This window comes from Oryctolagus cuniculus, chromosome 16 (assembly GCF_051225735.1).
Source record: "Oryctolagus cuniculus isolate XC-2025 breed Fujian yellow rabbit chromosome 16, ASM5122573v1, whole genome shotgun sequence".
NCBI lineage: Eukaryota > Metazoa > Chordata > Mammalia > Lagomorpha > Leporidae > Oryctolagus > Oryctolagus cuniculus.
This window is the reverse complement of record NC_142882.1, coordinates 94,183,418-94,207,604: the sequence shown is the minus strand read 5'-3', so window position 1 is coordinate 94,207,604 and position 24,187 is coordinate 94,183,418. Positions and strand designations below refer to the sequence as shown.

General features: G+C 43.4%; 1 protein-coding gene across 3 annotated transcripts; it reads left to right on the top strand.

Annotated features, from left to right (window-relative positions):
* The first annotated feature begins 17,289 nt into the window (after window positions 1-17,289).
* Window positions 17,290-23,955, top strand: SEC61G (SEC61 translocon subunit gamma). 3 transcript variants are annotated; one of them, XM_070058423.2, is made up of 5 exons: window positions 17,290-17,357; window positions 18,025-18,180; window positions 19,929-20,028; window positions 20,383-20,485; window positions 23,807-23,955. In XM_070058423.2, the coding sequence occupies exons 3-5, from the start codon at window positions 19,935-19,937 to the stop codon at window positions 23,814-23,816; spliced, it is 207 nt and encodes a 68-aa protein (XP_069914524.1). In that variant the 5' UTR covers window positions 17,290-17,357; window positions 18,025-18,180; window positions 19,929-19,934; the 3' UTR covers window positions 23,817-23,955. The 3 variants fall into 3 exon arrangements, with proteins under 3 accessions (XP_069914524.1, XP_002713916.1, XP_089172126.1); XM_002713870.6 differs by lacking the exon at window positions 18,025-18,180; XM_089316000.1 differs by lacking the exons at window positions 18,025-18,180; window positions 23,807-23,955 and having other exon boundaries at window positions 20,383-20,489.
* Window positions 23,956-24,187: the final 232 nt, after the last annotated feature.

Here is a 24,187-nt window from a genome sequence, read left to right as displayed (position 1 = left end):
AGACTGGGGCGGGGTCCCTGGTCACTCTCTACTTAGCCAGGAGTCTCTCTCTCCTTATCAACAAGGCCACCTCCCCATCCAGGAACTTACGTAGTCTCAGGGATACTCCCTGACCCACCCATTCCTCCCAAGACATGCCATAAATAAGATATAAACAAATCTAGAACATCATGGGGGCACTATCCTCCTTTACTGAGTCTGTTACATACAGGTCATCTATGTGTAGCTCACACCCTAATTAGAAATAAGAGTTTGGGAGATGGTACTTCTCTGATTAAACTATTTTGTATCTAAACTTTATGATGCTGCAACAGACAAATAGATACATTGCAATAGAGCTGAGTACTTTAAAGGAAATACAGCAGCATGAAGGCTTGGAGAAGAGCTGAGCTGGATGTGGGCTACTTTGGTTAGGACACTCACAGGGGGACAGAAAAGCAGGTGGCCAAGCAAAGAGAGAAGATTTAAGCAGAGGAGCTGTACTGGCAGGCGCTTGGACGACAGGGGACCCTGACATGTTTGTGGAACAGGAAGAAAGCGTAGCAGATGCTGGAAGAGGGTAACCATGGGATGTGTGAGGCTTGAGATGTTATTTTACATGCAATGAGAAGCAAGGGGAGAAGCTAAAAAGGAAAGAGTAATAGGACATGACAGGCGTATTTAAAGCTTTAACTCTCGGATCTGGAGAACGGCAAGCAGAGTCCTGGTGGAAGCAGAGAAACTGGAAGGGGAGGGTGGGAGGAGCAGGGGCTGCTTGGGCTGCAGACCTGTGGGCAAGCCTGACTAGATAGGAGAGGTAGAGGCCAAGAACAGACCACCTGGTAGACGGACTACAGTCCTCTCAATGACTGGTGTACAGGACCACACACATCATATAGAGGGAAGACAGGAGGCAGCGGGGACCGAGGATTTACAAGGTTGGGAGACTCTCCTGAAAACCAGAGAGGCCAGTGTCTGAGAAAGGCAAGTGATTCTGAAATGCTCCTGGGAAGGGGCCATCTGCTGGCGCTTTGGGGTGGTCTAGCAAGGAGGTTCACCACAGATGGGGGCAGAAGATCCTTGCAGCCTGGATTTTAAAGGAAGGCAGATAAGATAACCACAGCCTTGTGAACACAAAACTCACAGCTGTTTATGCTGACTTGGAGGTGAGCCATCAGCATTTCCCTTCAGAATTGAAAATTGTCACAAGATCGCAGGCAAACCACAAAAGGGAGGTGGGAAGCAAACTCATCATGCAGAGAGTCCTGGGTGCCTGGCCTTACCCACGTTATCTGTCAGTTCTGCAAAACAGCCCCATGAGAAAGGTGTGGCCCCTCTTATCCCTGGGAGCACAAAGTGAAGCTCAAGGCATTTGCCCAGGGCTGCAGATTCCAGATCCACACCCATCTCCCCATGGCACAAAGAGCTTACTCCAGGAGCAGGGAGACTCAAAACGTCCCCAGCGAAGAGCCTGAGCTGCTGAGGGCTGCCTAGGGGTGGTGGTTTGGGAGGCGGTGGAAAGACTGGAATCTGCCCATGGGCAAACTTCATGAAAATGCGAAACTCACCAAGTGCCTCTTCTTCCAAGCGTCACCTCCCTCTAGTCTGCCTGCATTTCTCTCCTGTCTTCATTGCACTGTTTTATTTTTTTAATGATTTATGTATTTTGAAAGGCAGAGAGAGAGAGAAAGAGAGAGAGAGAGAAGTGGAGACAGAGATCTTCCATCTGCTGGTTAAATCTCCAAATGATCACAACGGCCAGCGCTGATTCAGGCCAAAGCCAGAAGCCAGGAACACCATTCACGTCTCCCATATGGGTACAGTGGCTTAAGTCCTTGGGCCATCTTGTGCTGTTTTCCCAGGAGCATTAGCAGGGAGCTGGATGGAACAGGGACTTGGACCAGTACTCAGGTGGGATGCTGGAGTTATAGGTGGTAGCTTAATCTGTTGTACTACAACACCAGCCTCCATTGAATTGTTTTAAATATTGAGTCCAAGGATTACATATGCAGGACACTTGGCTTGATAACAATGTCTCTCTCTCTCTTTTTTAAAGATTTATTTATTTATTTGAAAGGCAGAGTTACAGAGAGGCAGAGGCAGAGGTAGAGGCAGAGAGAGATCTTCCATCCACTGGTTCACTCCCCAAATGGTCACAACGGCCAGAGCTAGGCTGATCTGAAGCCAGGAGCCAGGAGCTTCTTCTGGGTCTCCCACATGGGTGCAGGGGCCCAAGCACTTCCACTGCTTTCTCAGGCCATACAGAGAGCTGTATTGGAAATGGAGCAGCAGGGTTTCAAACTGGTGCCCATATGGGATGCTGGTGCCCACAAAGATATGGCTCAATTGAAACTCTTATTGATTACTGTGCACAGCCAACAAGAAAATGGCACAATCATTTTAGAAAATACTTTGTTGTTGCTGTAAACTTTTATAAACTTAAATATCTTACTTTAAGACCTACCAATCTACTCCTGGGTAGAGAAATGATAACATTTGTACACATTTTAGCCTTACCAGTTACAGCACAGGGCCAGCCCCAACAAATTCATCATTAATGAGAAATAATGTTTTAAATAAAAAATTCTGGATCAAATAGTTTCTAGAAATATAAAAGTACTTCAAAAAGTCTGAAAATGGAATTAAAAGGAAAGTTTATTTTGTTACAACAGATTTTTCAATCCAAATATAATTTTTATCATGTGCATTTTCCATGGAATATGAAGACCCTCGTGTGTCCATTTTCTCCCCACCCTTTAGCTTTGGTAGAATGAATGCTCCTGGTGCTCACACAGACACTCGTGGTCTTCTGTGGATTTAGTTGGCACAGAGCGTCCACCAGAGGCCAGTTCCACGGGCAGCCCTGCACCACGTTCGCGCGGGGGTGTTTGCGCCTCTGCACTGCCCTCCTGTGGCTGCCGCACTGTGGTGCAGAGTGCCCTGGCAACTAATAACAAGGACTCTCACTGAGTGTGAACTGTTCAGCTTTTTGGCTTTTATTAAAAACAACAGGAAACGAACGTTCTTAGAAATAACATAGAGGGTCCAGTGTTGTGGTGCAGAAGGCTGGCATCCCATACTGGAGTGCCAGTGGCATCTGATGTGGGGGAGCCAGTTCAGCCCTGGCTACTCTGTTTCCTACCCAGTTTCCTGCTAATGAACCCAGGAAGGGAGAGGAAGACTCGCGGTGGGCCCCTGCCACCCACGTGAGAGATCGGGATGGTGTTCCTAACTTTTGGTTTTGGCTTGATTCAGACCTGGCTGGTGCAGTCATTTGGGGAATGAATCAGTGGATGGAAGATTTTTCTCGGTCTCTTCCTCTCTGTCACGCTGCCTTTCAAATCAATAAATCTTAAAAAAAAAAAAATCTGCAGAACTTTGAAGAATTTTTGAAGCAGTTCTTGGATGTAGACAATAATTAAGAATATTAGATAAGACTCTACCTTGGACAAGAAAGTAGTGAGGATAGAGGCAAGCTTTTTGGCACAGAGGGTTAAGCTACTACTTGGGACACTGTGTGTGTGTGTATGTGTGTGTGTTATGTATGTATATGTATATACATATATGTGTGTGTATACATATATATATATTTAAGATTTATTTATTTATTTATTTGAAAGGCAGAATTACAGGGAAAGAAAGAGACAGAGAGACAGAGATATCTTCCATCTACTGGTTCACTTCCCAAATGGCCGCAATGGCCAGGGCTGAGCCAGGCTGAAGCCAGTAGTCAGGAGCTTTTTCCGGGTCTCCCACATGAGTGCAGGGAACCAAGTACTTGAGCCATCTTCCACTGCTTTCCCAGGCACATAGCAGGGAGCTGGAATGGAAGTGGAGCAGGAGGGACTCAAACTGGCACTCATATGGGGATTCCGGCATCGCAGGCAGTGGCTTAACCCGCTAGGTCACAATGTCGATCCTGGCATCCCGTATATATTAGAGAGCTCATTTAAGTCCTGACTGCTCCGCTTTCTATCCAGCTTCCTTCTAATGCCCCTGGGAAAGCAGCACAACATGACCCAAGAACTAGGGCTCCTGCAACCCTTATGAATGGTTTTAGGTCCAACCACAGCCATTGCAGCCATTTGGGTAGTGAACCAGTATGTGGAAAATCTCTCTCTCTCTCTCTCTCATTAAAATGAAGAAATTAGCAAGGACGATAACATCAAGGACATACTGTCACTGCCAGATGAAGTTGGGGCTTGTTTAAACATATGCTTTCTTAGTGTAACATCGCCATCTTGTGTCTTTTCTAGATACTTCTGATAAGAATATGCAAACCTTTGTGTCAACACATAAACATTCTCAAAAAAAGAAAAAAAATGATATTTGGTTTCAAGGTTCAAGAGAATATAAGTATTTATGCACTCTTTACAAAGCAATTGTATTAAGTATAATTTTCGCTCAGTAAAATGCACCCTTTAAAACACTTCAAGGACTTTTGACAAATGGATACACCCAATCGACTACCAAACCCAGTCAACATATGGATCATTTTTGTCATCTCTCAAAAGTCCCTTCGTGATTACAGATAATCCTACCGCCAGCCCTTGCCCCAGCAACTACTTAACTGCTTTCTGTAACCATAGATCAGTTTGTCATCTGAGACTCTTAAATAAATGGAATTATATGCGTATAATATGTGCTCTTAAAAGTCTGTATATGTGTGTGCTTTTGTATTCAACACATTTTGAGATATATTCATGCTGTTACATCTATCAGCACTTGATTCACATTGCCAAATACCATTCCCTTGTATGAATATACCCTAGTTTGTGTTCTCAATTTCTGTGAGAAATGTTCGAGTTGTCTCTGCTTTTTGACTATTATAAGTAAGGTTACTATGAGCAAATATAAATGAATGCAACATGTGTGTACAAATGTTATCATTTCTCTTGGTAAATATCTTGGAGTAGGTTACTAGCTCTTTTTTAAAGATTTATTTATTTATTTGAAAGTCAGTCACACACAGAGAGGAGAGGCAGAGAGAGAGAGAGAAGTCTTCCATCCACTGGTTCACTCTCTAATTAGCTGCAACAGCTGGAGCTGCGCTGATCCAAAGCCAGGAGCCAGGAGCTTCTTCCAGGTCTCCCATGTGGGTGCAAGTCCTTGGGCCATCTTCTACTGTCTTCTCAGGCCATAGCAGAGAGCTGGATCAGAAGTGGAGCAGTGGGGACACAAACCGGCGCCCATATGGGATGCCGGCACTGCAGGTGGTGGCTTTACTCGCTACACCACAGTGCTGACCCTGATTGCTAGGTCTTAAAGTAAGATATTTAAGTTTATAAAAACAGAAATATTTTCTAAAATGGTTGCTTCATTTTCTTGTTGATTGTGCACAGTAATCAATAAAAGTTCCAATTGAGCCATATCTTTGCCAAGATTTGGTATCATTCTGTGTTTAAATTTTATCCATTTCTAGTGGGTGTTTAGTGGCAACTCATAATGAGTTTAATTTTCCTTTTCCTGTTAATTAATAATGCTCAGCATCTACAGAGATGTAGGTGGAGGCAACTCGGTTTCCGCACTGTAGTTCCATAGAGATGAATATGACTCTGAATGTATACAAAGGGCACTGAGGAGAATGCAGGCCACTGTAGCAGCAAAAAGAAAGGCAAACAGAGCTGCTCATGTTCTTCCTGCTTGAGTAAGATGGAAAAAAGTAACATTATTCTCTTCATTTGGGGCTTTAATATTTTATAATAAGATATTTAAAAAGATTTTGAAATTTAAATTATGCAAACATACTATGGAAAGATACATACATGAGGCAGAGACAGAAAACTCCAAAAGGAATCACAATCAGCACATGGACTCAAAAAAATGATTTCCCATCATTAAGTAAGAAAAAACTGAAATGAAATAAAAAGGAAGATTGTCCTCCTACAGAATAAAATTGAGAACCCAAATAACATAAGAGAATGAGTTAAAAACAGCAAGAACCAAGCAATGTAAAACGGAATTAACGGCCAGCGCCGCGGCTCAGTAGGCTAATCCTCCACCTTGCGGCGCCGGCACACCGGGTTCTAGTCCCGGTCAGGGCACCGGATTCTGTCCCGGTTGCCCCTCTTTCAGGCCAGCTCTCTGCTGTGGCCAGGGAGTGCAGTGGAGGATGGCCCAGGTGCTTGGGCCCTGCACCCCATGGGAGACTAGGATGAGTACCTGGCTCCTGCCTTCAGATAGGCGTGGTGCGCCGGCCGCAGCGCGCGGCCACGGCGGCCATTGGAGGGTGAACCAACGGCAAAGGAAGACCTTTCTCTCTCTCTCTCACTGTCCACTCTGCCTGTCAAAAACAAACAAACAAACAAAAAAAACTGAATTAACAAGGAAGAAATAAGTTTGAAGTAAACCACGTGAGTATAAAGGAATAAAGGAGAAACAATTAAGAACACATATCAATGACAGAAATGCTAACAAAAGCATAGTCTTACTAAACAGACACCCAAATAGATCAAGCAGAACATCTTACAAGATGTAAGAGCATAAAATCTCCCATAATTGAAGCAAGAATCAGTCAGAAGGGCACTTTTCACTGAGGGAAATGGTAGGCCTCCCTGAGTTTCAGGGGTAGAGGAGGAACACAGGGGACAAATAAGACAGAAAAATCCAAGCTAGCATCATATTTCCCTTAGAGGCAATTGGTACTAGAAGACAATAGGGTAATTCTATTTATCAAGTTGTATTATTTTTAAATAATACTGAGAAGCCAGGAGACACACACACACACACACACAGATCTTCCATCTACTGGTTCACTCCCCCAAAACTCCCCAAATGGCCGCAATGGCCTGGGGCTAGTCCAAGCTGAAGCTGAAACTCCATCTGGTCTCCTACAGAGCGGCAGGAGGCCAAGAACTTGAGCCATCACCTGCTGCCTTCCCAGGTGCATTAGCAGGCAACTGGGTCAGAAGGGGAGCAGCTGGGACTCTCTTGGCCCCAATTTGGGATGCTGGCATTTCAGGCAGCAGCTTAGATTTACTATACCAAAACGCTGGCCTTGGGATACTCAGTTTTATACCCACCCAACTTACTAAACTATAAAGACAGTTATATTCAAACTGCATGAACTCAGGAAATAAGTCTCTAAGCCCCTTCAGCAAAAAGAAGAAAACTACTTGCCAATAAAATTTAAACTGACCTAGGCTAATCCTCCACCTTGTGGCGCCGGCACACCGGGTTCTAGTCCCGGTCAGGGCGCCGGATTCTGTCCCGGTTGCCCCTCTTCGAGGCCAGCTCTCTGCTATGGCCAGGGAGTGCAGTGGAGGATGGCCCAGGTGCTTGGGCCCTGCACCCCATGGGAGACCAGGAAAAAGCACCTGGATCCTGGCTCCTGCCATTGGATCAGCGCGGTGCGCCGGCTGCAGCGGCGGCCATTGGAGGGTGAACCAACGGCAAAAAGGAAGACCTTTCTCTCTCCATCTCTCTCTCACTGTCCACTCTGCCTGTCAAAAAAAAAAAAAAAAAATTTAAACTGACCAAGAAATGATTTTAAGCATTTAAGCTTAAAAACTGTGAGCCTGAAGTGGGTACTGTGGCATAGTGGGTAAAGCCGCTGCCTGCAGTGCCAGCATCCCTATAGGCACCAGTTCGAGACCCAGCTACTCCACTTATGATCCAGCTCTCTGCTATGGCCTGGGAAACAGTGGAAGACGACCCAAGTTCTTAGGCCCCTGCACCCATGTGGGAGACCCAGAAGAAGCTCCTGGCTCCTGGCTTCGGATTGACGCAGCTCCTGCCATTGCAGCCATCTGGGGAGTGAACTAGTGGATGGAAGACCTCTCTCTCTCTCTCTCTCTCTCTCTCTGCCTCTGCTTCTCTGAAACTCTGCCTTTCAATAAATCAATAAATCTTAAAAAAAAAAAAAACACAAAAAGCTATGATCCTTTTCCCTCTGTGAGTACTTGAGACATCATCTGCTGCCTACCAGGGTACATTAGCATGAGCTAGAGTGACAAACAGAGCCAAGACTCCAACCCAGGCGCTCTGATATGGCTTGCGTGTGTCCCAAACAGTGTCTCAACAACCACCATGCCAAACATCCGGCTCTCACTCTCACTTTCCTTGTCCCTCTTCTGTTTCTTCTCTTTTCTCTTTCTCTCCTTCCCTGTCTGCCTCCCCTACTTCTTTCTGGTGTCAAATAAAAATAGGTCTTGTTTTTCACTTCAAGATTCCATTTTCATTTCTGTTCTATGTGACATGTAGAAAATCATGTCATATCTGGACAAAGAGAATTTTTATTTATTCCTTTCCAATATATACACTTTGCCTTCTTGTTTTATTACATTAGGTAGGACTTCCAGTAAGAAAAAGAATAGGAGTTTGGGGTCATTACAATTTTTATCTCACTATTTAAAAAGGATTAAAGTGGGCTTTTGGGGGCTGGCACTATGGTGTAGTGGGTAAAGGTGCCGACTGCAGTGCCAGCATCCCATATGGGCGCTGGTTTGTGTCCCAACTGTTGCACTTCCAATCCAGCTCTCTGCTATGGCCTTAGAAAGCAGTAGAAGATGGCCCAAGTCCTTGGGCCCCTGTACCCGTGTGGGAGACTGGGAAGAAGCTCTAGGCTCCTGGCTTCAGATTGGCGCAGTTCTGGCTGTTGTGGACAATTGGGGAGTGAACCTCTCTTTCTGTCTCTCCTTCTCTCTGTGTAACTCTGACTTTCAAATAAAAATAAAAAAATCTTTAAAAAAATAAAGTGTGTATAAATAGAATCATCCTTCAATCAAAGAATATTCCAATATTCCAAAAACACTTATAAAACTTGGAGGGAGGAAGTGCATGAATTTTCTCATCATGACATGTTGCCAATTTTACTGCCTAAAATTAAAACATTTTAGAATATAAATCATGACTTTAATCTTAATGTTTTTCATAATTTACCTAACCTAAGAGTTATAATTAAGGAGCAGTGTTGCACATGGTAAAAAAATATTTATCAAACATGCAGAAATTTTAAAACACTTTCATTTTCATTTTCATTTTTCTCCTGTTGAATCAAATAAAATAAACATTGTATATATGAGTTTAGTATAAATTTTATTGTTTTTCTAGTGATTTACTTAGATATCACATATATGTATGACACCCCCCAACATATTTAAATATAAATAGGACCTGGGAGTAAGGGTTACCTGTGAAGCTTTTAGTAGATAAAGAATAGTGGTTGTTTTTTGCAGTTTTCTTTGTACTTGTACATATGATCTAAATTTTAAAAAAATTAACATTTTTACTAAAATATTATTTCAAAAGTAGTTATAAATGTCTATAGATGTACTAAATAACTTAGAAAATTAAGAAAATAGCTAAATGTCTAACTGTGTATGGGATTTGCTCTTAATGTACATTATATAGTTAATATTTTTGACACTGACATTTCGTTTATACATATTCTACCTTTTGCAGCAGCACCACATAACTTGAAGAATTGGGTAGATATCACTGAGTTAACATCTCCTATCTGCCCCTGAGGGATTAAAATGCCACTTTGGGGAGACATTTGGGGCAGTGGTTACCAGAAACGGACCTGAGACGCCAGCATCCCATACTGGAGGGCCTGGGTGCAAACTTAAGAGTTGAGTCCCAGCTACCCATCTAGGAGAAGGGAATCTGTGGGCATTTGGGAAGTTAACCACTGACTGGGAGATCTCTATCTCTTTCTGGCTCTCTGGCTTTAAAAATAAATAAATAAATAATTTTAAAAATAAGAAAAATGACAGCAGCCATCCCTGGGTGGGCATGAACCAAATGGTGGAGTTAGAAATGTGCCAGGGGATTCCAATACAATCCCATCAAGGTGGCATGTACCAATGCCATCTCACTAGTCCAAGTGATCAATTTCAATTCACAATTGATCACACTGATAGGTCTAAGAGTCAAAGGGATCACACAAACAAGACTAGTGTCTGCAAATACTAACTGATAGAATAAAAAAGGGAGAGAACAATCCAACATGGGAAGTGGGATACACAGCAGACTCATAGAATGGCAGATGTCCTAAACAGCACTCTGGCCTCAGAATCAGCCCTTAAGGCACTGGGATCTGGCTGAAGAGCCCACGAGAGTATTTTAGGCATGGAAAGCCAAGACACTCTGGCAAAACAAACAAACAAAAAAAACCAAACATCTAAATGAAAGGTCTCTGCGAGTGAGATCCCAGTAGAAAGAATGGGCCATCAAAGAAGGAGGTACCTTTCTCTGAAGGGAGGAGAGAACTTCCACTTTGACTATGACCTTATCTAAATAAGATTGAAGTCAGCAAACTCAAGAGGCTTCCATAGCCTTGGCAACTCATGACTAGAGCTTAGGGAGATTACTGAAAATATAAACAAGAGTGTCAAATTGTTCAGTCAACAACAGGAGCCATTGTGTACTTACTCCTCATGTGGGATCTCTGTCCTTAATGTGTTGTCCAATGTGAAGTAATGCTATAGCTAGTACTGAAACAGTATTTTACACTTTGTGTTTCGGTGTGGGTGCAGGCTGTTGAAATCTGTACTTAATATATACTAAATTGTTCTTCTGTATATAAAGAGAATTGAAAATGAATCTTGATGTGAATGAAATGGGAGAGGGAGTGGGAGATGGGAGGGGTGCGGGTGGGAGGGAAGTTATGGGGGGGAAAAGCCATTGTAATCCATAAACTGTACTTTGGAAAATTAAATTTACTAGATAAAAGTAAAAAAATTTTAAAAATAGAAAAATTAAATGTCATATCAACTAAAGCCATGAAAGATCAGAAGTCTAATTATTACACCGAATCCTCCTTCTTCTGAGGTAGTCAAACTGGTGCTTAGAAAACTGACACCCACAAGCAAAAGAAATTAGCCACTATCTCTCACTATACATAAAAATCAACTTAAAATGGATTAATGACTTAAATGTAGGGTCCCAAAATATGAAAGTACTGGAAGAAAACATAGGGGTAATGCTTTAAGATATTTGTCTTGAAAATGATTTTTTGGATATTACTTCAAAAGCAAAAGTAATAATACCAAAAATAGACAAATAGGATTACATCATGTTAAAAAGTTTCTGAACAATCAACAAAATGAAGAGAAAACCTACAGTTTTGAAGAAAATCTTTGCAAAGTATACATCTGATTAGCAGCCAATATCTAAAATTTATAAGGGACTCAGGCAACTCAATAATAAGAAAACAAATAGCTCTATTAAAGTGGATGAAAAAATGGATATTTCTTGAAAGGAGACATACAAGTGGTCAAGAGGTATATGAAAAAATGCCCAATATCACTAATCTTCCAAGAAATACAAATGAAAGTTACAATGAGATTCATCTCAAATATGTTATAATGACTATTATAAAAAATAAAATGTAACTGTTGGCAAGGATGTGGAGAAAAGGAAATCCCATACACACTGTTGGTGGAAATGCAAATTAATAAAGCCATTATGGGAAACAGTATGAAATATTAAAAATAGAACTACCATATCATCTAGCAATCTCATTCCTGGATATACATCCAAAGAAAAGAAAAGAAGTCATCAAAAGAGATATGCTTGCGGTTGGTGCTGTGGCATGGTAGGCTGAGCTTATGCCTACAGCACTGGTATCCAATATGGGCATCAGTTCAAGTTCCGGCTGCTCCACTTCTGATCCAGCTCTCTGCTAATGGACTGGGAAAGTAGGGGAAGATGGTCCAAGTGCTTGAGCCTCTGCACCCACATGGGAGACCCGGAAGAAGTTCCTGGTTCCTGGCTTCTGATCTGTCCAGCTCCAGCTGTTGTGGCCATTTGAGGAGCGAACCCACAGAGGGAAGACCTCTCTCTCTGTCTCTCTCTCGCTCTGTCTGTAATCCTGTCTCTCAAATAAAAAAATAAAATAAAATAGATATGCTATTTTATTGCAACATTGTTTACAATATCCAAGATCAACAGATGAATAGATAAATAAAGTATAGTATACACTCACAATGGGTTTCTAGTCAGCCATTGCTAGGAATGAAATCTGTCATTTGCGACAACATGAATGAACCTGGAGAACATCAGTTTCAGTGAAACAAGTCAGGCAAAGCAGAACAATACCATGTGATCTCACACATTTTGGAATTTCTAAAAGTGATCTCAGGAATGGAGAGGAGAATACTGGGTTACCAGATGCGTGGTGGTTAGAAGGGAGAAAGAGATGCAGAGATGTTGCTCAAAGGACATATAATTACAGTTCGATAAGAAAAACATTAAGATATGTCTACAAGACGCAAATAGGTAGAGATAGAAAGTCGGTTAGGGGGCCAGCGCTGTGTCATAGCAGATAAAGCTGCCGCCTGCAGTGTCAGCATCCCATATGGGCACCGGTTCAAGTCCCAGTTGCTCCACTTCTGATTCCACTCTCTGGTAGGGCCTGGGCCCCTGCACCCATGTGGGAGACCCAGAAGAAGTTCCTGACTCCTGGCTTTGAATCGACACAGCTCCAGCCATTGCAGCCAATTGGGGAGTGAACCAGCAGATGGAAGACCTCTTTCTGTCTTTGCTTCTCCTTCTCTCTGTGTGTAACTCTGACTTTAAAATAAATAAATAAATCTTAAAAAAAAACTCTATCCCTTTCTCTGTAACGCTGCATTTCAAATAACAAAATACATCTTTTTTTAAAAAAAGAAAGTTGGTTAGTTATTGTTGGGATTAGGGAGAGGTGACAAGGACTGCTGAGGAAAGGGAAAAATGTAAAATGACTACAAATTATTTTGTTTCTGTTTCATGTGATGAAAGTGTTCTAAAATTGATTCTGGTGATAGTTGCACAACTCTGAACATCCTATAAACTATTGGGTGAATTGTGTGATTCATGAAGTATATTTTCAAAGTTGTAAAAAAAGATAGTACTGGGCAATGGAAGGAGCTTGAAACACTAAGCGACTGTGAAAGCGACCACATCCCTACCTCACCCCACCTTCGACCGTGGATTGTGTTAAACCAGATGTTGAGTGTGTGTATTAAGAGTTACCTACTCTGCTAATACAGGATCAACACAGGAAAAGAAACTCATTAAGGAGACTCAGAAACTGTCAGAAAAGTTGTCTATTATTTCTTTGTTTTAAAGAAAATTATCATGAAGTAAAAGGAGCATAGAATTTCAAGAGGAAAAGTAGTCAAAAACTGTTTACTGCTGTTGGCAACATCATTGGTAACTAAGTATATGCTATTGAAATCTCAAGTCATCTTCACTGACTTATTCCAGTTACTTGATTTTTGGTAAAATGAGATACATTAACTTTTATAGTATATCAAAACAATCTTTCTTTCAAAAAGGATTTGGGGGGATAAGAGATTTTATTTGATCTGATCACATTTAACCTTAATATTCGAAGACTCTTTATGTTTGTATCTATGTCCACTTTGATTTTTCCTGGAGAACTGTTAATATTTTCATAATTTTATTTCACTCTAACTTCAGATATATTAATAATACACATAATATCTGAATGTTAGCTTCTTTTTTTTAAAAAGTAACTTTTCACACTGTATTGTAATACTTTGATGAAGTAGCAAACCAAAAAGACAAGTGCTATGGAGTTCTTGTCTTTACACAGATCTCTGTATGCTTTTGTCTGCTTTAGGCAGTTATTCAAGAATCAAAATGCAATGTTAATGTTAATTCATCTTCTTATCTCAAATGACATTAACATTTGATTTTTTAAACTGAAGGGCAATTTAAAGTTTCTGCTATGCATATATTCAATTTATATTCATCATTGTTTACATAACAGAATTTTTAAAACTTAAATTAGTAATCTGCATTTTTTCCCACTTTTAAAGATTTATTTATTTGAAAGCAGAGTTACAGAGAGAGAGAGAGAGAGAGAGAGAGATCTTTCATTTGCTTGTTCACTCTGCAAATGGCTGCAAAGATCAAGGCTGGGCCAGGCCAAAGCCAGGAGCCAGATGCTTCTTCTGGGTCTCCCATGTGGGTGGCAGGGACCCAAGCACTTGGGCCATCTTCTGCTGATTTCCCAGGTGCACTACCAGGGAGCTGGATAGGAAGTAGAGCAGATGAGACATGAACCAGCACCCATCTGGGATGTTGGTGCTCAGGCTGTGGTTTAAACCACTGCAACATAGTACCAGCCCCTGCACTTTTTTCCATCTTACAAAAATTTTCAGATATAAAGTTGAAAGAATTGTTCAATGAACACTCATATATTCACAACTAAGAGTCTACATTTAACTACATTTGCTTTATCACAATCAGTCCACTCCTCTATGAATCCACATGTGTGGAAAGAACTTAAGTAATTGGGCCATCATGTTTCCTTCCACGTGTACTAACAGAAAGCTGGATGGGAAGATGCCCCACTTGAAAAGAATTTCAGAGTCTGGTTTGTGTAGGAAGTAGTGCACCATTTACAGAGCAATTAGGACAAGGTGGCTGATAGTGTCGTTTGGATCTTCTATTTCATTACTGAGTTTGGTTTTTTGGCATAGACTAATCACTGAAGGATGAGTCTTAAATTTCTGACTTGTTTGTAGATCTCACTTTTTGCTAATTTTTGTTTCATGTAATCTTAAGTTCAGTTATTACAGGCATGCAAAGTTACAACTGTCATGACTTCCTGATGAATTTATCTTTCATCATTATGAAATGTCCCTTTGTATCTCCATTAACTTCCACATTATCTAATACTACCTGGTCTCAATAAACTCTATGTATTATTCCCCTCTTAATCATTATAACAAAAAATACAGAAGAGAAGTTACTAAAAAAGGCAGTTTATGTGGCTCATGGGTTTGGAGAGTCACAATCCAAGATCAGGTGTTTCCTCTGGTCTGGTGTCTGGTGAGGGTGATGGATGGTGGAAAGCACATGGAGGATACAAGTGACAGGATCCGATGGTTGTCTTGTGGTGACACCTGGTTTGCTTCCAGTAGGGGCTACAGTGAAGACCCAGCAGTTCAGTGTGGTGCTCCACAACACCTTGTTTTCTTGTAATGTGTGTGAAACAGAGGGAGGGGCATAACTTTTGATAGATGAAATCCTAGGTTTTCCAAGTATGTGATGTTATGACTATGGCTTTTATCCCATGTCAGAGCAAAATACTGGAATCCTTTAATACTTGTTTCACAATACCGCTGGTTGTGCAACGTCCTGGATATACAGTATGCAAGGCTGCCACAAAACACACCAAACACCAGAGTAAGGGAAAGGGTGTATTGGGGGAAACCCGACAGACCAGAGGGAAGGGGCAAAGAAGGAAAAAGAGGGAGAAGAAGAAGGGAGGAGAGCCTAAGAGAGAGAACAAAAGAGCGAGAGAGAAAGATCAAGAGACAGACCAGGAGATGGAGAGAAAGAGAGCCACGTGTTCAGGAACAGGTCCTCTTAAAACTTTGATGACGGCTGGGCAGGAAAGCAGGTGCTGGGAATCCCATTAGGATGTGGGTGAAGCAGACCCTGGAGGTTGGGCCATGTGGCCACCTGACTTCCAGCAATGGTGGCAGGGGTCAGAGCCTAGGATGGTGTCTGGGGTGTAGATCATGCTGTAGGTGAGACTGTACCATTTTACTAACACAGCACAGTAAAAAGTTCTTCAGTCCAGCAGCCTGAGCATGGCAGCTTTTGTCAGCATTACAGCGGCACATAAGCAGGGTAACTGAGGAAGCAATATAACACAGAGCAGCTGAGAACTGATTCAGGGAGGTATTAGAATGCTCCATGCAAGCCGGCGCCGTGGCTCAATAGGCTAATCCTCCACCTTGCGGCGCCGGCACACCGGGTTCTAGTCCCGGTTGCCCCTCTTCCAGGCCAGCTCTCTGCTATGGCCAGGGAGTGCAGTGGAGGATGGCCCAGGTGCTTGGGCCCTGCACCCCATGGGAGACCAGGAAAAGCACCTGGCTCCTGGCTCCTGCCAGGATCAGCGCGGTGCGCCGGCTGCAGCGGCGGCCATTGGAGGGTGAACCAACGGCAAAGGAAGACCTTTCTCTCTGTCTCTCTCTCTCTCACTGTCCACTCTGCCTGTCAAAAAAAAAAAAAAAAAAAAAAAAAAAAGAATGCTCCATGCAGGGACTGGGGTTGTGGTGTGGGTAAAGCCACCGCCTGCAGTGCTGGCATCCCATATGGGTGCCGGTTCCAGTCCCGGCTGTTCCACTTCCGATCCAGCTCTGATATGGCCTGGGAATGCAGCGGAAGATGGCCCGAGTCCTTGGGCCCCTGCACCCGAATGGGAAACCCAGAAGTTCCTGGCCGGGCTCCGGATTGGCGCAGCTCCAGCAGCTGATGTGAACCAGCGCATGGAACTCTCTCTCTGCCTCTCCTCTGTGTAACTTTCAAATAAATAAATAAATCTTAAAAAGAAAAACGCTCCACGCTTCTAAATGCCTCTACTTGAGCTCTCCTGCTAGTTTCTGAAATGTAAAATTCTAACTCCATTGATTCTGTGGGTCTGGGCCAGAGGAGGGAACTTAAACTTCTAACATTCTGCACACTCTGTAACTTTACACACCACACCACACACACCACGTATGAGGGTATTTCAGTCTGTGAAAATCGAATCAAAATATAACTTATTGTATCCCTATGGATTTCAGCCCATTTGTCATCTCCTCAGAGGTCTACTTTTTCTTAGCATCCCTTTAGTCTTCTTCACAACAGGAACTTTTTATCAATACGAATTATTTGACACCCTCCCTACGCCGTGAAGTCCCACGCCAGGGGGTATGGCATGTCCCGCCTGCTCGCCCTTAGCGAGGTGTTACTCGCAGCAGGTGCAGGAGGAACGCTCACTCTGAAAACGCAGACTGCATGCTGCAAGCTCACTGGCCATCTAACATCCGGGTTAAAATATTTTCAGCGGTAAGCCTGTTCCCTCACCGCACCGGGAGCCCACAGGGGTAGCGGGACTCCAGGACACCCCACGTCAGACAGCAGGGGACGGCGTGGGCGCCCCTCGCCCGCCGGCCGGGGTGAGGTCGTGCGGGTCGCGCCTCGCAGCGCTCCTGGGCTGCACACAAACTGCGGCCAGGGGCCAGGACGGACGGGAGAGCACAGCGGCGCACAGCTAAGAGAAACGCCTCATTCTTCCCACGATTCACTCGGCAGAATTTAGCTGGAGGATACAAGACGGATAGCGCCGCGCCAGCGGCCCTCGTCGCGAAGGGAGCCAGGCTGCGGCCCAGCCGGCAGAGCACGGAGGGCGCCTGACGCGCGCCCACCCGCACGCAGAGTGCGCGCGCCAGCCCCTCACGCCCCGCTGCCGGAAGCCCACCGGACGCGCTTCCGGCCTGGCGCCGCGCCTGCGCACTGAGGCCTCGCGCAAAGACTCAATCAGACGGATAGTGGGCGGGCTGTGCGCTGAGGAGCGCTTCCGGTTCCGGCCGCCGCGTCTACGCGCTCTGTGCTACGTGTCCCTGGCGTCTCTGAAGGCCGCGGCTCCGGTAGGGGTTCTCTGGCGGTGCGGGCGGGCGGGCGGGCTGGCGGGCGATCTGGGCACCGGGACTCCTGACTCAGTGGCGCGGTGGGCTAGCCTCAGGGTCGGACAGCCCAGGCGCGGGGCCCGGGGAGGCCTGGCACACGTCGGGTCACGGGCAGTGAGAGGGGACGCTCCCCGGGTCCGGGGCTGCCCGCTGTCCCGCCGCTCGGCTGCGCGCCCGGCCCAGGGTCGCTTATTCGCGGCTCCTCCTCTGCCGCCCTGGGAGCGAGCTCTCAGTCTCTCTGGCTGCACGGCCTGCGTTCGGAGCTGCGGGGCCCTGCGGGGTGGCGTGGGGGTGTGTGTCCGTGGGCCTGGCCCTCTCCGCGGTGTCTGTGCAGAGTTTGCCCTGGGAGAGCCCCGGCGTCGTGTCCTGGGAGAGCTGTGCCTCTGGCCTTGCGGCCGTTCCGGGGGGTGCAGTGGGAGGGTTGATCTTGGTTACCGGTCGCCCCTCTCGGGAGGCCACGGCACTTTGCTGGAGAGACTCGTTAGCTTTCCTCACTACAATGCGATTACCCAGAGTTTTAGACCGCTGGGTTTCAAGAACGTAGTGAAATAATGAACAAACGGGCAGTCATGTGTTTTTGTTCAGAACATTTACGGAATTCTTAGTATACTTTGTGTTTGGTTTACAGCATTCCATTTTATAAAAGATTTATTTACTTGAAAGTCAGCTACACAGAGAGAGAAGGAGAAGCAGAGAGAAAGATCTTTGATCTGCTGGTTCACTCCCCAGACGACCACAATAGCCAGAGCTGTACCACCGACCTGAAGCCAGGAGCTTTCTCCAGGTCTCTACGCGGGTGCGGGGACTCAAGGACTTGGGCCATCCTCCACTGCTTTCCCAGGCCCTGCAGAGAGCTGGGTCGGCAGAGGAGCAGCCGAGACTGGAACTGGTGCCCGCATGGGATGCCAGCACTGCAGGCGGTGGCTTTACCCGCTACAGCCCCTATTCCATGTATATTTTTTAAAAATTATTTGAAAGGTAGAGAGAGAAACATTGAAGTCTCACTGGTAAACTCCCTGGGAAGCGCCTCAACAGCTGGGCTGGGCCATACCTGAGTCAGGAACTCCATCCAGGTGTCCCACACAGATGACGGTAACCAAGCGCTCGGGCCTCCCAGGTGCATTGGCAGGACTCTGGGTCACGGAGCAGCTAGGATTCAGACCAGGCTCTCCCATGTGGGATGCCTTAGGCTTCGTGGCAGCTCAACCAGCTGCACCACAGTGCCTAGTCCACATTATTCCATTTAATTGGTTCACTGCCCACCTTACACTAGAAAATGGGCTTGAAGAGGTTTGCATTTCCGAGCCAGGGAATTGAACCACTGTGTGGCCACAGTTCTGAGCACTGGAAATAAACTAAAATACAAGGAATGCCCTCTCCTGGTTAGCTATTATACCACAGCTCTTAAAGATTTGATGACATTTCTGATGGATAATAGATTGCTCAAAAGAATCCATATGACATGGCCTCTGTTTCCTTAAAGTACATATTTATAACTAAAGGTTTGGAGTTTAGCTGCTAACTTCTCAGAACCAGGTCTCTCTGTAGCCAATCTTTGTGGTTTGAAATTTTTATTCTCTTCCTGTCCATTCTTTACAGTATACTGTTCTCTAAATGTGGGCGTGTTCTAGAACAATCAGATTGAAATTCACACTCACTTCTAGTCTTGCATCACTGTAATTAGCATTCACCGTGATAGATACTGGTTTCTGGATAGTTTAAAGTAAACACAGAGGATTTAATCTGCTTTAGCGTAGGGATTAAGACTCCTGTGTCCCATCTCAGAGTACTTGGGTTTTATTCCCAGCTGCAGTTCCCCAGTCCAGCTTCTTGCTGGTGCAGACACCGGGAGGCAATGGCTTAAGTCAGAGATGGGAAAGATCTGGCCCATAAGGCCCTTGAAATCACTTGGTCTGGCCCTGACAAGGTGACTGCAGGTAGGACTTGAAATTTAGTAAATCTATAGCAGGCTAATTTTTAAGTTGATAATTTTGTATGTCCTGTGGATAGTAATAATATCCAAATGGCCGTTGGCAGAGAAAAAGGTTCCTCACCCCTGGCTTACGTAATTGGTTCCTGCTATATTTATTGGGAACCTGAATTGAGTTTTCTGGTTCCCAGCTGTAGCCCTAGTCTAGAACTGGCCATTGTAGACATTTGTGAAATGAGTCAGTGAGTGGGAACTAACTACCTACAGAAAGTAATTGTTGTATTCCAACATTGTTTTCTCTTAGCAGGAACAGTGAGAGGAATAAGGAATAGATATGTTGCCAATTGCTTATCCTTTTGATAGATATAGCCCTTTTATATTAATATGCTGTCCTTTTTCAGAGAGCATGAGTAAGATCTGTGCTTTTCTTACTGTCTTTGATCTGATGCTGTGCTGGAATTTACAAAACTTGTATCAATTTATGAGGTGAACCTTACCTTTATCAGGCATAAATTCATAGCTTATCTCATTTACATATTAATGTGAGCTTTTACTATATAATACCAAATGAGTATCATTTTTCCTTTTTGTTTTTTGGACAGGTAATCATGGATCAGGTAATGCAATTTGTTGAGCCAAGTCGGCAGTTTGTAAAGGACTCAATTCGACTAGTTAAAAGATGCACCAAGCCTGATAGAAAAGGTAATAGCTTTAACGTGAGAGAAAAAAACTAAATCTGTATTTTTTAAGTCTTTTATTTTATTAACATCTTCCTGATGAATAATCATTGTATTGTTTCACCAGTATTTTGCTTTATTGCATTTTAACAAAGATCACTTCTTCCTAAAATTTTTATATTCTTTGTTCAGTTTTTGTATTTTCAAATGATGTAAAATTAATACTTTTCTTATTTCCACTCTGGAAGTCTTTGGAGTCCTCTGTCCTCTGACCCCAGCCCAGTGAACAAAATCTTAACATGAAGTGAACGATATAGTTGTTGCTAACCTAGAAATGATATTACAAAAAATAATGTGCATTTTGTGTTTTTAAATGTAGAATTCCAGAAGATTGCCATGGCAACAGCAATAGGATTTGCCATAATGGGATTCATTGGCTTCTTTGTGAAATTGATCCATATCCCTATCAATAACATCATCGTGTAAGTAAACTTAGTGAAATAGACTATATCTAACATTGGGTGGAGATGGAACCACTTGAGCTGTCATATATATTTATATTTATATATATAAAATGTATATATTTAGAGATAATATAGAGATAATATGTCTTTTTTTTAAGATTTATTTATTTATTTATTTGAGAGGTAGAGTTAAAGACAAGTAGAAGATGGCCCAAGTCCTTGGGCCCCTGCACCCGCGTGGGAAACCTGGAAGAGGCTCCTGGCTTCTGGCTTTGGATTGGAGAAGCTCCAGCTGTTTCAGCCAATTGGGGAGTGAACCATGGGATGGAAGACCTCTCTCTCTCTCTCTCTCTCTCTCTGCCTCTCCTCTCTGTGTGTAACTCTAACTTTCAAATAAATAAATAAATCTTTTAACAAAAGAGAGAGAGAGAAAGGTCTTCCTTCCATTGATTCACTCCCAAATGGCCGCAGTGGCTGGAGCTGTGCCGATCTGAAGCCAGGAGCCAGATGCTTCTTCCCAGTCTCCCATGCGGGTGCAGGGGCCCAAGCACTTGGGCCATCTTCTGTTTTCCCAGGCCACAGCAGAGAGCTGGATTGGAAGAGGAGAAGCTGGGACTAGAACTGGCGCCCAATGGGATGCCAGCACTGCAGGGGGAGGATTAATCTGCACCATGGTGTCGGCTGCTGTCTTCACTTTTTGATGCAGTTGAGGTCCACTGATATTTATTGAGTACTTGGTAACTATGCGCTTTTATGTCTTCAGCAGTCTTTTTGTTGTTGTTGTTGTTGTTGACAGGCAGAGTTAGAGACAGAAAGGTCTTCCTTTTTCTATTGGTTCACCCCCCAAGTGGCTGCTACAGCCGGCGTGCTGCGCCAATCCAAAGCCAGGAGCCGGGTGCTTCTTCCTGATCTCCCATGCAGGTGCAGGGCCCAAGCACTTGGACCATCCTCCACTGCCCTCCTGGGCCACAGCAGAGAGTTGGACTGGAAGAGAAGCAACCGGGACTAGAATCGCGGGTTGCCGGTGCCGCAGGCGGAGGATTAGCCTAGTGAGCCACGGCCCCGGCCATTTTCAGCAGTCTTTACAACAACTTTTTGAGCTAGGCAGTGCTTTTTTTAAATTAATAAAATTTTATGGGGTCAAGAAAAAGATAATCAGTGTATTACAAAAGAAGTATTTAGTCACAGAACCAATATTCACACCCATGTCCTCTTTATGTCTTGTTGATTTTTAAGGTGCAGAGAATTGTCCCCATCTGTAATTCACCATTCTGCTAGGTTCTAATTCTGGACCAAATTACCTATATTATGTTTGCTTTCTTGTTACTTAATAGCCTTGGGAGACTTACTTAGCTTCTCTGTGCCCAGTTTATTCAGTGAGGAAAATAGTTCTTACTTGGGTTAGAGTAAAAATCAATGACTTAAGTCAGAGGTCCTGAAAAACAATTTGGGTAAGAACCTAACTGGACGTTGGTTTTATGATGAACCGTTGATGCTGATAGGGGGGGATCTTTGTGTGATTTCTGGTAGTTACTTGGTAATTTTGTTTTCATTTAATCTCTCCGTATCAGCTACCATTTGAAGGTAACAGTGACTCTTAGGCTTATTGTGGGGAGTGATAAAATTTGGAGTAGTTAGAAAAGCTTTCTAAATATAATTCTCTTAAATGCCAGGTTATTTTATCACTGGTGATGGTAGATGTGGTTTTTGAATGACAAATGACTGAATGCTTATTGTTGGATGGATTTCTTAAGTGACTGGTGTAGTCAGCAAGCAAAATACCAGAAAGTGATAAAGAGTTAGAGTGGGAAGGGAATCACTCAAATCTCCGTCAGTCCAGAAATCCCTTTTATGTTACTGAAGTCAGCATCAGCCTGGGCATCCTGGAGTCATGGAGAGGATAGCGAAGTTTATTCAGGAGACCTGAGGCTGCCTGGGCGGCAGCTACTCATCAAGCAGAGGAGAAATGGAGGGGCATCTGCCTTGCCCCTTCTCTGGCTTATGCCTCTGTGGTTCTGTTCCATCCTGAGTGTTGCTTTTATAAGTTCATAGAAAACTTATTTCCCGGGATAATCACACTCACTGTTTTTAGTGTAACTTTGAGAACAACACACAAACTTCTCTTTCCATTTGTTTGGTACATGAGCAGTTTTCACATTTCCCCCAGCCTTCACTCAGCAGTATGGCTACCAGATGTCACTGCCTTGGCTCTTAGATATGAGCCAGGATGTGACCCTTCCACATGAGAGTATGAATTCTGGGGCAAACGTATTCTGTAATCTGTTCCATATCCTTACCTCTGTAGAACCTAGTCCAGTACCCTCGAGGGCCACTAAAGCACTGACTAAGTGCTTACTGAAGAAGTGAACAACTTCAGGTTCTCTGCCTTTTTTCTAATGGTGATAGTGGTAATAATGCTAAATGCTGACAGATTTTGAGAAAGAAGCTGTGCCAGAGCCTATTCCTGCTTTGAGCAAACCCAGCTAATTCTCATGAAGAGACTGAGTACCTTGCTTGACACCAGGTTGGTAAGTGGCAGAGCAGTGTAGGAGACCCTAGGAATGCAGTTACTTCTAAGCTTTTTTGTTTAAGGAGTTTAAAATCTGTCTTTAGATATGTTTTACCTTAATGTGAAGGCCAAACAAAGCATTTTGTGAGAAAACTTACTCTTTTTTATGGTAAGCTATGATAGCTATAAAACTGAAAATTTTTGATTTTCTTTTTTGTTTTCCTTTTTCAAAGAGCATAGATCACTGTTTAAATCATCATGAGATGACATTATCATAATTTTTTCTTACCTAGTGATGAAATTATTTTTATTTAACAGCACAGTCTGAAACATGTATTGGACTATATAGTCTTAATATTTGTGTTTTTAAAACATAAGTTCTTCTGCTGAGACATGGCTTGTTTCATTGTATTAAACTGGGAGTTTGGATGATGGTAAGAGACAGTAGTAACCATCATGTTCATATTTGCTCTTTATTTCCAACACATATATGGACTGTATGTCAAATGAAGACTTCTCAACTAATCAACCCGTTGAGTCATTTATATCTTTTGTTATTAAAAAAGATATTATGTGATAGTATTCCAAAATGAAGTTTTCCAGATGAGCAGTGTGAGTTTTAAAGTACACCTGTTCCAATAACCACACATCCCCAAGGACCTTTTCAGTCCCCAGGTTTTAAAGTACAGTGTGCTTTTATGCTGTCTTGGATTTAAGTTGGCTATCAAAAAGCTGGTTTTGATTCTACAAAATTACATCACATTGCCTTGCAGATTGTCATTAATATCTTATACATGCTCAGAAATGACTATTTTTTTTTTCTTTTGCAGTGGTGGCTGAATAATTTTTGGAAGAATCGTCCTGGGGATTGATTATCAAGTGAGGGTTTGAGAAGCTCATGGAGTAAAAATTTGCCTATGTATTTTGTGTTTTTCCCAAGATTTTTTTATTTCTAAATTAAAACAACTTCAAAACAAAACCTTTTTCCATCACAGGTCTCTATTAAACTTTAATAATAGAAACTAATGATGAAAAGTCATCTGAGCCTTCAGTGAGTTCTAATCTTTGCTAGTGGAGGGTCTAGCCTTGATGTTGACAAATGCTGACTACCAGGGTGGTAATTGCTGAAGGTTGGGGTGGCTGTGGCAGCTTCTTAACATAAGGCAACAATGAAGTTTGCCACATTGAGTCTTCCTTTCATGAACCAGTTC

Bases quoted from the DNA above. Each gene is read 5' to 3' on its own strand.
- SEC61G (XM_002713870.6), top strand. From the start codon at position 19,935: ATGGATCAGGTAATGCAATTTGTTGAGCCAAGTCGGCAGTTTGTAAAG. The intron at 20,029-20,382 runs GTAATAGCTTTA...TTTTAAATGTAG, and splicing joins CACCAAGCCTGATAGAAAAG to AATTCCAGAAGATTGCCATG.